Source organism: Hyposmocoma kahamanoa, unplaced genomic scaffold, assembly GCF_003589595.1.
Source record: "Hyposmocoma kahamanoa isolate Upper Pololo Valley unplaced genomic scaffold, ASM358959v1 64, whole genome shotgun sequence".
Lineage (NCBI taxonomy): Eukaryota > Metazoa > Arthropoda > Insecta > Lepidoptera > Cosmopterigidae > Hyposmocoma > Hyposmocoma kahamanoa.
The window spans coordinates 3277513-3292756 of NW_020653852.1; the positions used below are offsets into that span (position 1 = coordinate 3277513).

Below are 15244 nucleotides of genomic sequence, written 5' to 3' on the forward strand. Positions count from 1 at the left end.
ACGGGAGTACACTTCCAGATTCCAAACTCATACTGGTTATTTCGGTTAGTTATGTGGACATAGATATGTTGTCTTCCGCGACCGACTTGGATCCGAAATCTATTTAACGATCATTAAACGAGCTATCATTATCAACTCACTATACATCCCGCTAATGGGTACGGCTGGCACAGTGCTGTTTGGGGGTTTCATATGTTTGCCAATCGTGTTGTGAACCTTATGTTATGTATGTATAGATGTGTCGCACGACTTGTTCGTCCCGTCACTTGGTAATTTATAAAAAAAGAAAGTTAATAAATAATACAAATCGACTCATCCGTAGAACAAAGATCTATTTGCAAGACTACTTGTTCTCAGGACCATAGTACATTTCATTCGTTCTTTTTCGCTGTGGATGTAAGATCGACCGTTGTTCGATTTTATATTTCCCAAACGAAATCAGATAAATTCTCAAAACACGTGGAGGCAAATAGGCTTTAGTTTGAATAACGAAATTATTCTCGTAACGTACTTATTCTCTTTTCGCTATATAATCACATCGGACTCTGTTCTTCGGATGAGTCGAAATAAACGTTTTCTTTAGCCGTTTTCAACCTCTAAGGTGTTTCCGCCAGTGCTTTGATATAGTCGTACCTACGCATCTGTGTTCCTCCTCTTGGGCGTTTCTCGCCACACGGTCTCCATTCTACCACTGCCTTGCACCAAGAGATTTTCTTGCGGGCGACACGGCCAGCTCACTCCCACTTCAACACATCGCTCACTTTGCTCTCTGACTCATTTGTTTCTTTTACGGTCTCTCAGTGTAACTTCTACTAGTTTTCTTTCGATTGCTCTTTGAGCCACCTGAAGTTTGTGGAGAATCTCCTTAGTAACAACCCAGGTCTCAACTCCATACATAAGTACTGGCAAAATACATTGGTCGTGAATAAGAACTTCTTGTTCGGCATTGATTTTCATGTAGTTAGAACGCGAATTTGAGTTTGGAGTAAGCGGCCCACGCCAGTTTTATGCGCCTGTCAATTTCGTTAGTTTGATTGTCCTTTTTCATTACGACCTCTTGACCAAGATACAAATATTTATCTACGTTATTGATGATAGTGTCGTATACGCTGATGCTTTGCATACCGCAAGCATCAGCGTATTCATTTCTAACAAATAAATAAAAGCAAATAATTATTTAATGAATAAATATACGTATGTGTACTTTCACCAGCGGAAAACATAATAAACAGATGAATCATAGTACCGCAAAATTAATTCATAACCCAAACAAGGATTTAAAGCCTTTGTTTAAAATTTGTTTGTATATTCATAACAAGTTATTCAAGTTCTACGTGATTATAATTCAGTAACGGTTTTCGTATGATATATGTACAATATATTCAATTATCATACTCGTGTTATAATGAGATGTTTTCAGGTAGAGTAGTGAAAGTATCATCACCAGCAACCCTATACGTCTCACAGCTGAACACGAGTTATCTAAGACTAATTTAGCGACTAGCCAAAGACGGCTGGCTTTTTGGTTTCAGCTACAGGAAAAGAGACGTTTCGGCGACGCTCGCGCGTGCCGACAGCTTCGCTACCAAAGCAGAAACTTGGTAGTTGACTACAAGTCAACGACTTAGCGGTGGCAATTGCTAGTTTTTTTATAATACGTGGTAAGCGACACGCCTGTCCATAACAGTTGCAGTGCCACTTAGAGCTCATAATCGCAAAGATTTTAGTGGCACTGCCATTGTGCCCGCCACAACCCGGAATGCAGTAATGCTCTCATTAGTGCTTGGTGCTTGGCGGCAGAAATAGGCAAGGTGGCAGTACTTCCCTGGACGAACTCTTTCTCAAGGAACTCTATTGCTACTAAAAAGTCGAGTTGTGTAACGCACAACCGGAGGTGAGCAAGCCAAGAGTTCCGGTACCTAAAGACCTGGACAATAGAGACGGTGCAGTCTGTAGACCCGGGGGCGATTATTCAAGGGACTAACTAACCTTTTGAGAATCGGATGAAGTCCGTGACTGTCAGGTCAGGAGTCAGGACCTCAACTTATAAGGTCTTTATGCGGGTTTGCCTGCACAGGTTACAGTGTTCTTCTCGCGTAACCAACAGGTTGATAGGGAGGGGCATTATAATCAACACTTAAGTAGAAAGATATGGGTCTGCTCTGGTACTCATAGTATGGGGAATTTCCTAATTTGAGACGAGTAGGGCTAGCATGCCAGTGTGCGACTAGCGCGAGAGCGACATAAAGCGCGAGATATTTCTATTTTCATTTTATCATTTTATCACTTTTCAATGTGATTAATTCAGCATTTTCACTATTAAGCGGAACCAACCAAAGCCATTTGAGGTTGTCCAAAGTTCAATTTGTTCGCACCTCATTATGCGAAGCACGTCGACAGAGAAACTGCTGCCACATGAGTCACGAAGCTTTAAATATTCCAAAGCGGAGTTGAAGTAAGGCTTCGTAACAATACGTTTCTGGTTGTAATTTGTCACGCGAAATGTGAATTGGACAATTTGTCTCGACTATTTGACTCATATAACGCACTTGAAAACAAATACTAATGTAATTAAAATCGACGAGGAAGGTTTACAACTTTTTTTTATATATTATGTAGGCAGCAAACAAGCATACGGCTCGCCTGATGGAAAGCGGCCATCGTCGCCTATGAACGCCTGTAACATCAGGGCCGGCACGAGCGCGTTACCAACCCTTTAGGACTTTTCTCAAAGCCCTTCTGAGAAGGGTCCCCCCGACAGGGAGTTCATTCCGCAACCTAATTGTACGTGGGAGAAAGTTCCTCTGAAACCGTACGGTACGAGATCGACTCGGTTCCAGAGTGTGAGGATGGACTCCCTGTCGGTGGCGAGCGGTGCCATGATAAAAAGTTGCTGTTGGCATTAGGTATTTCATAGCTTTAATGTTTTATGTGTGTACTATAAAATAACCAATATTTTAGATAGGTAAACATTCAATCATGTTTAAAATGAAACGTATGTACAAGAACGTTACCTACTCTATGATCGAGTTGAATCAATTGCATTGTGCTGTGCATCTATTCTAAAATACAATGTTTTTTTATTCCCGACTTCTAAAAATATACAAAAATATATTTACAAATAAAAATAAACGAAAACGCAAAATTGTACTAGTAAAGTCCATGAAAGGCTCTTCGTCGTTATTGGAGCAGCTTTCGTCATCCTTCTTTGTTACATAAGGATAAGGCTTATTAATGTCTTACCATTGTAGTAGTCATCTCTACGTCTTTGAACGGGGCAAGCGTACAATAATAGTAGCCTTTATTCAAGTACATTTCGATCATAATATATACACGACATAAGTATATCTTACCATCGTAGTCAATCTCTCCATCCCTGGTACGTGGCAGGTCGACGGTGGGCTGCCCGGTCTCTGCTTCCGTAGCGCCCTCCGCCGAGTAAGTTCGAGATGCACTGGAACAAGAGACACAAATTTAATAACCCAGCTCGTCCTATTACAGTAAAAGTAATTCAATAAAAAACAAATTAGTATTCATAAGTTCAAAAATAATCTACCATTACTACACTAATAGTGGTCCAGGCTACAATAGAGCGTCTAGATAAAAAGCGTTCCGGTACGGGAAATACGCCGAAAAATTCAAGCACACACATTGGAATACGACGATAATGGAGATAATGGGTTTTTGCTTCAACAAAAACGAATTACCTGTTACTCGGAACAGATGTAACACATAACATCCATTATGACAGAAAATTTCAATATTCAAGTAAAGAAAACAAATAGATCTGTGAAAACATTCGCCGTAAAATGTTTATACAGTTAACAGGTCTTTGTATGATGGACGAGTAGTCAGAATTTGAAGATTAATTAGAATTGTTTGACTATTGTACCGTAATAATAATAACAACAATTAAAAAAAAAAACAACAACAATAATAATTTATTTTGTTTCACAGTATAGTTTACAATCATAGTAATACTTGTGATAGAGAATTTCGGTCTTCAAAAACCATAGTTCATCAAATACAAAGAAACTTAATCTTAGGTGTAAAGTTTAAAGTTAAATAAAAAACAACATAAATTTCTTCGGCCACCGCTGAGGATGCCTCGTAGAGATACGAAAAACGTGTCGTTTATATTTTTGGTGGTGGTGTCTGTAGTTGTGCTTGTCTTATTTATTTTATTAATTATATATCGAGTCTGAGTGGGAAAAATAACTGCATGAAAAAATATTCAACATAAGCGTATCTATTTTGCACGATTTAACCTCAACGGGATTCGTGGAGTAGCAAATTCTTTTCAATAACTTTCAACGCCTGAATCTATTAATTATTTAACTAAGGCAAATATTTTTTTGTATTTATCTAAATAGTAGCTGTAAAGGGCCCGACACGTTGGTGTGTTTGAAAAAACAGATGTGCGATTGAGATTACATTACTTTAAATGATACTACAGTACCTACATGGTGGAAAAAATCACACCCCTTTTGCGCTGATAGCCTCATATATATTTTACAGTTAGAATTTTTAATTCAAAAAACGGACTTGTAAAGCGTTTTTGATTTAAGGGCTTTGGCAACACAGTAATCGGCCATTGTCCTAACTAAATGTAACATTAAACAAAGCAAAACTTGTAAATGCAAGTAGCACAAGTTAATTACCCTATTATACATAATATATACGTAAACGTGGTCGTGACTTCGGTTTCAAGGTTAAGTTGCACATAATAGAGAACATTGTAGAACGATGCCAAGGACGAAAAAAGTGCTGATGCTCATTTATTTCTAAGTGTTAATGTTACAATGTCGTATGACTCGTAATGCTCTGTTCATGTGGTCCGTTATCATTGATTTAGCTGGAGGCGCTAGGCGTATTAAAAAAACAAATAATTTAACCTCATAAGGCCTTGTGTACACCACAATGTAAAGACGACAGTATATCAAGCTCCACATTGACGGATCTTGTTCCGTTGCTCTGGAGGCTAATATTTGGACAAAAGTGTATATATAGCTTGAGCAGTTGACTGTATTCGGACCTGTGTAAGCAAATTAGGCGTATATGTGTTAGAGTGTGTACAATTGCCGGAACTTCGTAGAACGTTGCCAAGGCCGGAAAATGTCCCCATTTCTTTTTGTTGCAGACGAACGAGACAGGAAAGTAAAATAGAAAGATCATTTAGTCCGTTTGCGTTAGAGTGTGCGCAGGAACTTTACAATTAGTTTTAACTTCACCGTTTCACCTTCGGTCTACTAGAAAGTCCGGAGCACTCCATTCTTGTTATCAGCTTAGTAGCCAAGCACACAAAGTTTTTTTTAACAGTTATACTAATTTCCTGGTCTCAAACAAGGGAATTATTGTACTAATTGGTACGAGCAATAAATCATTACCGGGGCACACGCAGGCAAACCAATTTAAAAACGTTTGTTGCCTAGCCTTAGAGAAATGAGAATGCTTAAGGCTCGGTCCACAAGATTTATTGTAAGAGATGATAAAAGAGGAAAAGAAAAGCCCAAAAGGGTCTATGTTAAGTGTATAATTTTAATAGTAAACGACGTGAAGTTTAACAGTAAGAAAATGAAGGTGATTTGTGATTTATGGACACATCTTCTCGTTTTAAGAATTTTGATATAGTGACGAAGGATCGAACAAACGTAAGAATAGTAAAGGAAATGGGAGGAAATCGAGAACGGTAAGAAAAGTACGAAAAAACGAAACGAAAGCCAGGTACGAAAAAAGATAATGATAGAAAGGATGACGACGAAGGAGGTCGGTATTGTCACAAGTTTATCTCGATATTTCGACATAAAACACTGAGATAGGAGAATGATGGGAGTCTGTAGTGAGACGGCCTGTACATCTACGAAAGAGAGCTGGTTGCGAAAACGCCATGGAACTAGACCGTTGCCTACTTCTTTCTTTTTAAACAATAACGCAAAGATAGAGAACATTGTCCATAAGAACTACACCAATTATCAGGTCTCAAACTAGGTAATCCTTGTATTATAAGTACCAGAGTAACGGAATTGACTGGGGCACTAACTAGAACTAATTTAAAAAGTTAATATCCTAAATTGGAATCGAACTCGGGATCTCCTCATCCAGCACCCACAAAATGAACGTCATTTGCTTTTTTATTCTTCCCAATGCGTACGGCAATGGAATGGAATACACTGCCGAAATCTTTATTTCTCGAGAACTACAAATTACGTCTATTCAAGGTTAGAGTGAATAGGCATATATACTAGATAAACCCGTAACATCGTCGGTCACATTATCGCATAACAAATGAGGCAAAAGTTTCGTCCAGTTTATATATTAATTCTATCGCAAAACAGCAGCTGTGTTCCCGATTTAAGAGTACTGAGTGAGTTGTCAACTAGTTTAATAGGTCGCTAGTGAAAATTGACAGCGACGATATATTTACAGATGCATAAGATTTTGTAGCCCAGTATCGGCGAAATGAAAGAGTGACGGCTCGGATCACACAAAATTTATTAAAGGGGGTAAAAGAGGAATAGGAAGGGCCAAAAGGGCCTGTAATCGTATATGTGTACTTTTTTTTTATACAAAAAATAAGTGTGCATTTGAATTCCATGTCATCTGATGGAAAGTGATGATGAGGTCAACGATGTAGCGTGCACACCTAAATAATGCCTATTCACTCTCACCTTGAAAAGGTCCAAGTAAATAGCGTTCGGGGAACAAGTCCGCAGGCAGGGAATTCCGCTCTCTAGCCGCTCGCAATATAATTGTGGAAGCGAAACGCTTCGCGCGAATCCTGGGAATATCCACGACATAGGGGTGGAATCTCAGCCCACGTCTAGTCCCCCGATGATGGAAAAGGGACGGCGGAATATAGTACTGTAGAATATCGATCAGTAGGCAACTTTACGGATTAGATGCCTTTATAAGCAGTTGAAATACGTGAGGTTTACATGACTGAGGATTGACTGAGGTTTATGATGCACGCGTCCTACTCCTTCGATAATTTTGATGGTAATGACGACGGAACGAACCTAAGTAAGAATAACGAAGAAAAGGGATTAGAGAACGATTCAAAATTTCAAAAGTGGCCAGGAACCAATAAAGAGGGTGATAACAAGGTGGGATGACGACGAAAGAGGTCGCATCGTTACAATTTTTAGACATCTCGTAGCACGAAATCTGTAGTTACGGCGGTTTTCCCACTATGGATAACTTACAGACTTGAGTTTCGATCGGGGCGGGGACTTGGAGTTCCGTGGGTCGTCCGTAGTGAGAAAACGGATAACGTAACTACGGATTTCGCGTTTCGAGAGTAGGGCCCCAGTAAAGAGACCGAAAAGTAGATTTGTTTCAGTCTTGGCTATGCTTCAGTGCTTTCCGTTGGAAAAAAATAGTACCAAAAAAAAAACTAATATTCGTGATTTCAGACCCGACAAAATAGTGTCACTTCTAACTATATCTATTTGATCACTTTCAATGCAGCAATCGAAACTCGATATTTAAACAAATTTTTAAATTTAATGAAATATTATTAAAAAGTATTTCAAGATATATTATGTCAAACGTAAAACGTAGGAATCTCCAACAAAGGAGTTGATCGCTACACTCGACAGGTAATTTGGTAAGTGTAGTAAATCTTCTTGGTTTATCTGGTTGTCCTTTTTCTCAGACACGCGGTTACGTAAGGTTGAACAGAGGCCTACCTCGTCCACAAAATTATGATTGTTACTATGTTTTGTAAGGTTTTTCAGGCAATCACAACTTTATGGTCGTCAAAACTGAGTCTAAATTACCGATTTCTCAATTATATTTTCGTCAATGACTAACGACTAACTAACTGGTCTTTAAGTAATTAATAGATTCTTTACTTTGCGGAAGTCCATGTTAACAAAAATGGAAGCATTTTACAGTAAACAGGATTCAAATTAACTGACTAGATTTTTCCGATAAAATCATTTTGAAAGTATACTCATTCCTACCCCGAAGCAAAGACAAGTTAATAAAAACGGAAGTAAATTAACTTGCCTCTCCATAAGGCATCCTCAGGGGCTGTTGACACACACGTGTTGGGTATATTTTTGGCGGTGGTTTGTGACTGTAGTTTGTGTTATTTATTTTATTAATTTTATACGGAGGGAGGATAGGATTAACTGAATGTAAAAATATTCAACACAAGCGCAGCTATTTTGCACGATTTAACCTTCCCTGGGTTCGCGGAGTAACAAATAAATTTACTTCCATTTTTATTAACTTGTCTTTGCGTCTGGGTAGCGATGAGTATACTTTCAAAATGATTACATCGGAAAAATCGAGTCAGTTATTTTGAATCCTGTTTACTGTAAAATACGTTAAGGCATTTCGTATGGATTTAACGCACAATAAACATTTGATGGTACGGAGAGACAGGTAGCGATTGGAAGCATTGGAGATGTGATGTCACATTAGTTGGACAGAAAGCATAACAAATGAGGAGGTTATAATTATTAATACAAAGATCGAACACTCAGAAAAAAATACTTCGATCCGGCCGGATTTGAACCGACGTCTTCTAGCTTACCGTGCCAGAAGCTATACCAACTAAGCAACGGAACGAACCAGCGGACCTCACGAATTTTTGTATGTGCTTGCGTCGTATCTTTGTATTTTTTTTTTCAACGACTTTTTAGTCGTAGCGCCATCTATGAGAAATCTATGACAAATCTATGAGAGTTTTATCACCCAGTTTACCTTTACAGTTACCAGCCCTGGCGAGAAATGTCGCTATTCACTATATTTTAAATTTTTATTGAATTGATATTCAATTATTTTTCGTGAAATTACTCCACTAGTTTGTTATAATTATTAATACAAAGATCGAACACTCAGAAAAATCGACGTCTTCAAGCTTACCGTGCCAGACGCTATACCAACTAAGCATTAATAATTTTTCAACACATTTGCTCGTAACGGGCTTCTTATTGTATCGCTTTTAGGCTCATAAACCTAGCTATTGAACACGCGTTTGTAATTATATTACAAAACGTGTGTGTAATAAGTATAGGCTTAACCGGATTAAGATGTATCTCACAACAAGGCCTATGTATTAAAACTATGCATTCTTAAATTATCCGGGTTATGTCTTTGAAATTAACTTGGTCTATTAAAAAAACAGCTCTAACCTACATATTATAAGATTCAAATTACAATGACAGTAATCCCAAACAAACAGGGTCACAGTTTTTTTTTTAATCTGTTTAATACGGTTGTGTAGTCTTACCTTACAAATAATATTTTTATTAATAAATTTATATTTCTTATTTGATGTGATAAATATAGAAAAACATACACAATATACACCTATAAAACTTTAATTGAATAAAATTACTTATTTTGGATAATATTTTACACGAATTTGAGTGAAATAAGGACATATTTATATTATTTCGCATTGGCTGTTTAGGAATTTCACCTAAGTCTCATTATTGCCGAAGCACCTGCGCGCGCATATCCGCGCCGCGGCGCCAGGCGCAGAAAAAATAACTCTGCGCGCCAATTTCCATTGATACGTTCGAAACATTTATATACGCTGTGTGTTAGATAATTACCTAGGTGTTTAAAATGTCCTGCTCAAGCACGGAAGAAAACATTTTGATGGATTTAACACCGCCCGAAATCCTCACAGAGGCACAAAACGCAAGTGACAGTTTATTACCTTCGAAATCCAGAGAAAAATACATGGCTGCATATGAAACTTTTATACAATGGAAAACCAACAAAAAAGCGTCTTCGTTTTCAGAAAATGTTTTTCTTGCCTATTTTAATGAACTGGCGAATAGGTTTAAGCCCAGCTCGCTCTGGTGCATTTATTCTATGTTAAAGACCACAGTAAAGAACAAGAATAACATAGACATAAAAAACTATTCAAATCTGACGGCATTTTTAAAGAGACGCTCTGATGGGTATGTTGCAAGAAAATCGAAGGTACTTTCGCCAACTGACGTCGAAAAGTTTTTAAAAGAAGCCCCCGATTATCAGTATTTAGCAACAAAGGTCAGTTGATCGTATTAAACCTTAATTTTTTTATGTTTTCATTTTTCTTGTATTATATTTGCGAAAATACCTATATTTTTAATTTCTTTACAGGTTGCAATGATATTTGGTGTCACTGGCGCGTGTAGACGCCAAGAACTAAGCGAAGTAACGGCAAAAGACGTAGAAACTCATGGCCAAATGCTTTTGATTAAAATTAACAACACTAAAAATAAGGTACCGAGATCGTTTGCCATTCACGGTCCATTTTACGACATAGTAAAAAAGTACGAAGCGCTTAGGACAGATAAGGCAAAATCCGATCGGTTTTTTCAAAACTACCAGAAGGGTAGATGCGTGGCTCAGCCAATAGGCATTAATAAATTTGGTGCAATGCCTAAAGAAATTGCCAAGTTTTTAAATCTACCCGACCCGGATTTATACACTGGGCATAGTTTCCGAAGAACATCAGCTACATTGCTAGCTGACTCGGGAGCTGATTTGCTTACTTTAAAGCGTCATGGTGGCTGGCGATCTAGCACAGTTGCTGAGTCTTATGTTGAAGATTCAGTTCGAAATAAGTCCAACATATGTACTCAAATAACCCACGCTATAAATCTGGAGCCCCAGGTTAAGAAGATGTGTCCTGAACCGCAGCCATCCACCTCCCGTGATACAAGTTATTTGTTACCTAGGTTGTCTATTTCTGAGTCTTTAAATGAACCACCACCACTTTCATCCATATTTGTACACAATGAACCCGTATCACCGACTTTTACGCAAGAAGACAATAATGAAATAGTAACAAATAATATCACACAGACGGTTCAAATGCCTAACAAAACTGCACGTTACCATTTTGAAAATTGTACATTTAACAATTGTTTTAATAATTAAATTTAAATAACTACATTTTTGATAAAATCAAGATACAATGACTTTGATAGGCTTTGGAGACTCTTAATTAATTGCTATTGATAGATATAGTATAGAATAGAATAATATTATTTACATTAACGTGAGCTTAATATAGTATTCAGTGTATCTGTATAATTAATGCCAAATAAAGCTATTTTTCATTTCCATTTTACTCAAGTTTGTTTCATTTTCCTCGCAAATGTGTTGAAAAACGTCGTATGAAACACGTGTGCTTTGATCATTACACTCTCGGCTTTCTTATCGCGCTCGCCTGCGGCTCGCGCGAGTAATAACGCCTTGTGTGTAATGACCAACTTAGCACACTTGTATCATAATGTACTAATAACAAACTAGTGGAGTAATTTCACAAAAAAATAATTGAATAGCAATTCAATGAAAATTTAAAATGAGGAGGTGTTAAGAACGTTGCAAGAAAAGGGAAGCTTTAAGACAATAGATAATTGAAGGGGAATGATATTTGGGCACCTATCAGATGTACTATGGCAGTTTTCTTAGAAACACCTTAGAAGGAAAGAGAGGCACAGGAAGACCGAGATGAAGTTATTTAAAACAGATAAAGCAAAAAGATAATGTCATATCGTATCAGGAAATCAAACTGAACAGACGTGGCTGACGATTACTTCACCGGCAAGAGCCTAGCTCTTAAATAAGAAGAAGAAACATTTATATATACCAGTGTTCTAAGTTCTAGTACTCTTTTTTATATCTATAGTCTTTTTTAAATGGAAAACGATTTCAATTTTAATTTGTATTTTGTACACCTATACTTTCTTGATAAAGAATTTCAGTATGACTTCGATTGAAAAAAGCAAAGTCTACTTTTTGTATTGCTGTCATCGCTCGAGATCAAAACGCATGAGCCGATAAATTGAAATGATGTGAACGCTACAACACTTTAGTTTCTATTTTCATACTTCTCATGTCATGAAGAGAATATTTTCTGAAATTAAATATGTTGTCTGCTCTGAATTTCAGATATGTCTTTCAATATAAGACTTTCACTTTCGGCAACATGATCGCTCGACAAGAAGTTCTAAAAAATGTTCCACGCTGTACTTGTCAACTTTGGATAAACCACACAAAGGCGTCTTACCATTACGTGTTCAATACGACAACACATTCAGACATCTCTGGCCTGGAGCCACACTGTAGCGCTTCTGGCATGTTTTCGCAAGCTCGCATTGACACGTTCTGTGCCATCGTGAGACGTCGTCTAGCTTCTTTTATGGAAAGGCTTTGGACGGAGTAGCAATGTTTTAATTCGATAGTGCTGCTGGCTCGAAACTTGGCGGACCATGGCCATAAACCTTCTCCCCATTTGTTTGATAATGGCGAAATAGAAAGAATGACTTCTGATAATCCAAAGACCTGAGGTCTCAACGCTGCAGGAAACAAATAAATAATAAGAAAACAGAAAGTATCTAGATAATAAGAAACAATTGTCACATAACAAAGAAAGTCCATGGCAGCTGCTGACCTTCGTATAAAGTCAATGTCGCCTGGAAACCTTAAGGCAATCAATACGACAACGCTGGCAATGACCGGTGGGAGGCCTTAAGAGGTTTAATAATAATGGAAGTGGCAGTTGTACTATATTTCAAAAACTATTTGAAGGTGTCTTCGCCTTTATGATTCCTTCACTGAAGCACTTTCCTATTGTTTCAAACCGAAAAATCATAAGCATTGTTTAATTCTAGATTCGTCTTGTTATTGTACATTTTTAAATACCAATTATAAAATAAGTAAGTAAATAAATAAATAAATAACGCACACATTCAACATAGCGCCGCACTAGGGAAAACCTGTGTCGCGGGTGCCATGGACACACACATAGACAACAACAAATTACACCCAAACTCACGAGAGAAATAATTGTAGGCCATACAATTATTTCTCCCGGCCCGGGAATCAAACTTGGGACCTCTGCGTGGCAGTACGGCATGGTAACCGTTCGGCTACGGAGGCAGTTAAGTGGTAGATTTGAGGAGAAACGATAAAGTAAAATGGCAACACGAGCGGCAAGCAATGATTACATATTCGATACGAATGCAAGGTGTATTTCAAACTAATAAAAGTTTACAATGATATAAAAAAAAACATATTCTTCTCTGGTGAATTTGACCCACGAATGAGTAGTAGGTTTAATCAATTTGACGATTTAAAGTGCTATTTGTTTAAATAATAATAAATAATAAAGATCATTTCAAGAGCAATATAATCGACAAAACACTTTTTTCTCGAAAGTACATTTATTTACGTGATACAAGTGAGTATTTATCTGATTATAGTTTATGTGAATGATTAAACTATCATTTTATTATTCTATCATTATTGTTCGTTCCGTCACTTGGTATGTAGTAGCAGTAGAAATACTGCCTGAATGAATATAGGTTTGTGTTTGGAATTATATTAAAAAAATAGGATCTAAAAAGAACATCTTGGTTGTTCTGGAACAGGCTTCGATCAGTTTATACGTAATAAATATATATTCGTGGAAATAGTCCAGTTTCATCTGTAAAAAGTTCCTCTACGCTAATCCTAGATACGACTCTCGTTATAGTACCATAAAAAAAAAAGAAAAAAAAAATTTTTTTTGTTATGGCAATGTTCTTAAGATATTATTATTTCGGCTAAAACACATTGTTCTCTAAATATTAGTGTTATAATTTTCCCATTAGTATATTTATAGGCATTTTGGTGACGTCAGTCAATTAATTTCGCTTGTTCTGGGCCCGATTTTCTATATTGTACTTAAGTGTCACGTAGCGTCCTGGACCGCGATTCGTACCTGCATGGTCGACCTCAGGTATCGTACTTAATTAATTATGCGGGTTAAGAGCCTGCTTGCCCTTTTATCCGGTGGCGCAGGCAATCAACGGCCAAGTGACGTCACACGCGAAATAATGTAGTGTGTAGTGATTTATTCACTTGTAATAATTCTAGTAGCAGTACAGCACCTTGTGAAAGAGTTCGTCCAGGGAAGTACTGCCACCTTATCTATTTCTGCTTCTACTGTTATGGTTAGACGTGTTGCTTACCACCAGCCGCAAGATTTGTTCGTTCTGTCATCGTCATATTTCTCCTGCCAAGCAAGCAAGTAATGTATGCATTTCTGTGTTCTGGTTTCGCAGGGTGACTTGTCAATTTATAGGTTAGCGTGACGGGGACAATATTAGTCTCCCTTAGATCTTTGTGACTTAAAGCTCGAAGTGGAACTACACTGCTTCATAAAAAATAGGTTTCTTACAACAGTACACCTTTGTAGTAATCTACCTATACATATAACAAAAATCGGACTTACTTGATACTGTGACGAAGTAACAAAATCATAATTATCTTTTATCATAGATAAGCATTATTACACTTAAAATCGTCACATTGGTTAAACTCTACCGCTCATTCGTAAGGCAGATTCCCCTGAGAAGAATGAAGAAGAAACTCTAGGGGTTGCTCTTTGTAAATAACATTTGCAATATTTATTTTTTTTGCTTTCAGACATCAGAGATCGAGACTACCTCCAGGAGCTAAACTAAACGGGTTACTACCACGGATTTTTGTCATCCAAGTAGGCAGAAGTTGTATAATAACCTTTAGTATTAAGTTTTTGTTTCACTATAGTTTTAAACCTCGTGAATGACAAATTTTGTATATCAACCGGAATCTTGTTATAGAAGCGTATACATTGCCCCTCAAATGAGTTTGTCACTTTGTGAAGACGACTATCAAGAACAGCTAGTTTATTTTTATTCCTCGTATTACTTTTATGTCTGTCACTATTTTTCATAAAGAGATTACTATTTTCATAGACGTACTGTGACGCTAGTGTAAGAATATTAATTTCCCTAAACTTATCTCTCAAAGATACTCTGGGGCCCATATTGTAAATTGCCCTAACCGCACGTTTCTTGTAAGCGACAAGTCTGTTCGTAGCAGTTCCACTCAAAGCTTTAAATCACAAAGATCTGAGAGGCAATGCTGGTGCGCCCGACACTCTGAGACGTAAGTTGACAACTCATGCTGACGTTATTGCTTGACGGCAGAAATAAGTAAGGTGGCAGTACTTCCCTGGACCAACTCTTTCCCAAGGAGCTCTACTACTACTGTACTTAAACGAGCCAAACGACGAAACGAACAGGTCGTGGTCGTGTGGCAGTGAGCTATGCGCCTATTTGTCACTGTTGAAGTGCCATTAAAAGTTTTAAATTGCAAAGATCTGAGGGACATCGTCACTGTTGAAGTGCTTTTAAAAGTTTTAAATCGCAAAGATATGAGGGACATTGTCACTGTTGAAGTGCCATTAAAAGTTTTAAAT

General features: G+C 37.5%; 1 protein-coding gene across 1 annotated transcript in view; it reads right to left on the reverse strand.

Annotated features, from left to right (window-relative positions):
• Nucleotides 1–15244, reverse strand: part of LOC113230810 (oxysterol-binding protein-related protein 9) — a 95692-nt gene that overhangs the window by 14202 nt on the left and 66246 nt on the right. The window contains exon 8 of the mRNA XM_026464899.1: nt 3354–3454. Within this exon, the coding sequence (XP_026320684.1) occupies nt 3354–3454 (101 nt within the window). The remainder of the gene's footprint in view (nt 1–3353; nt 3455–15244) is intronic.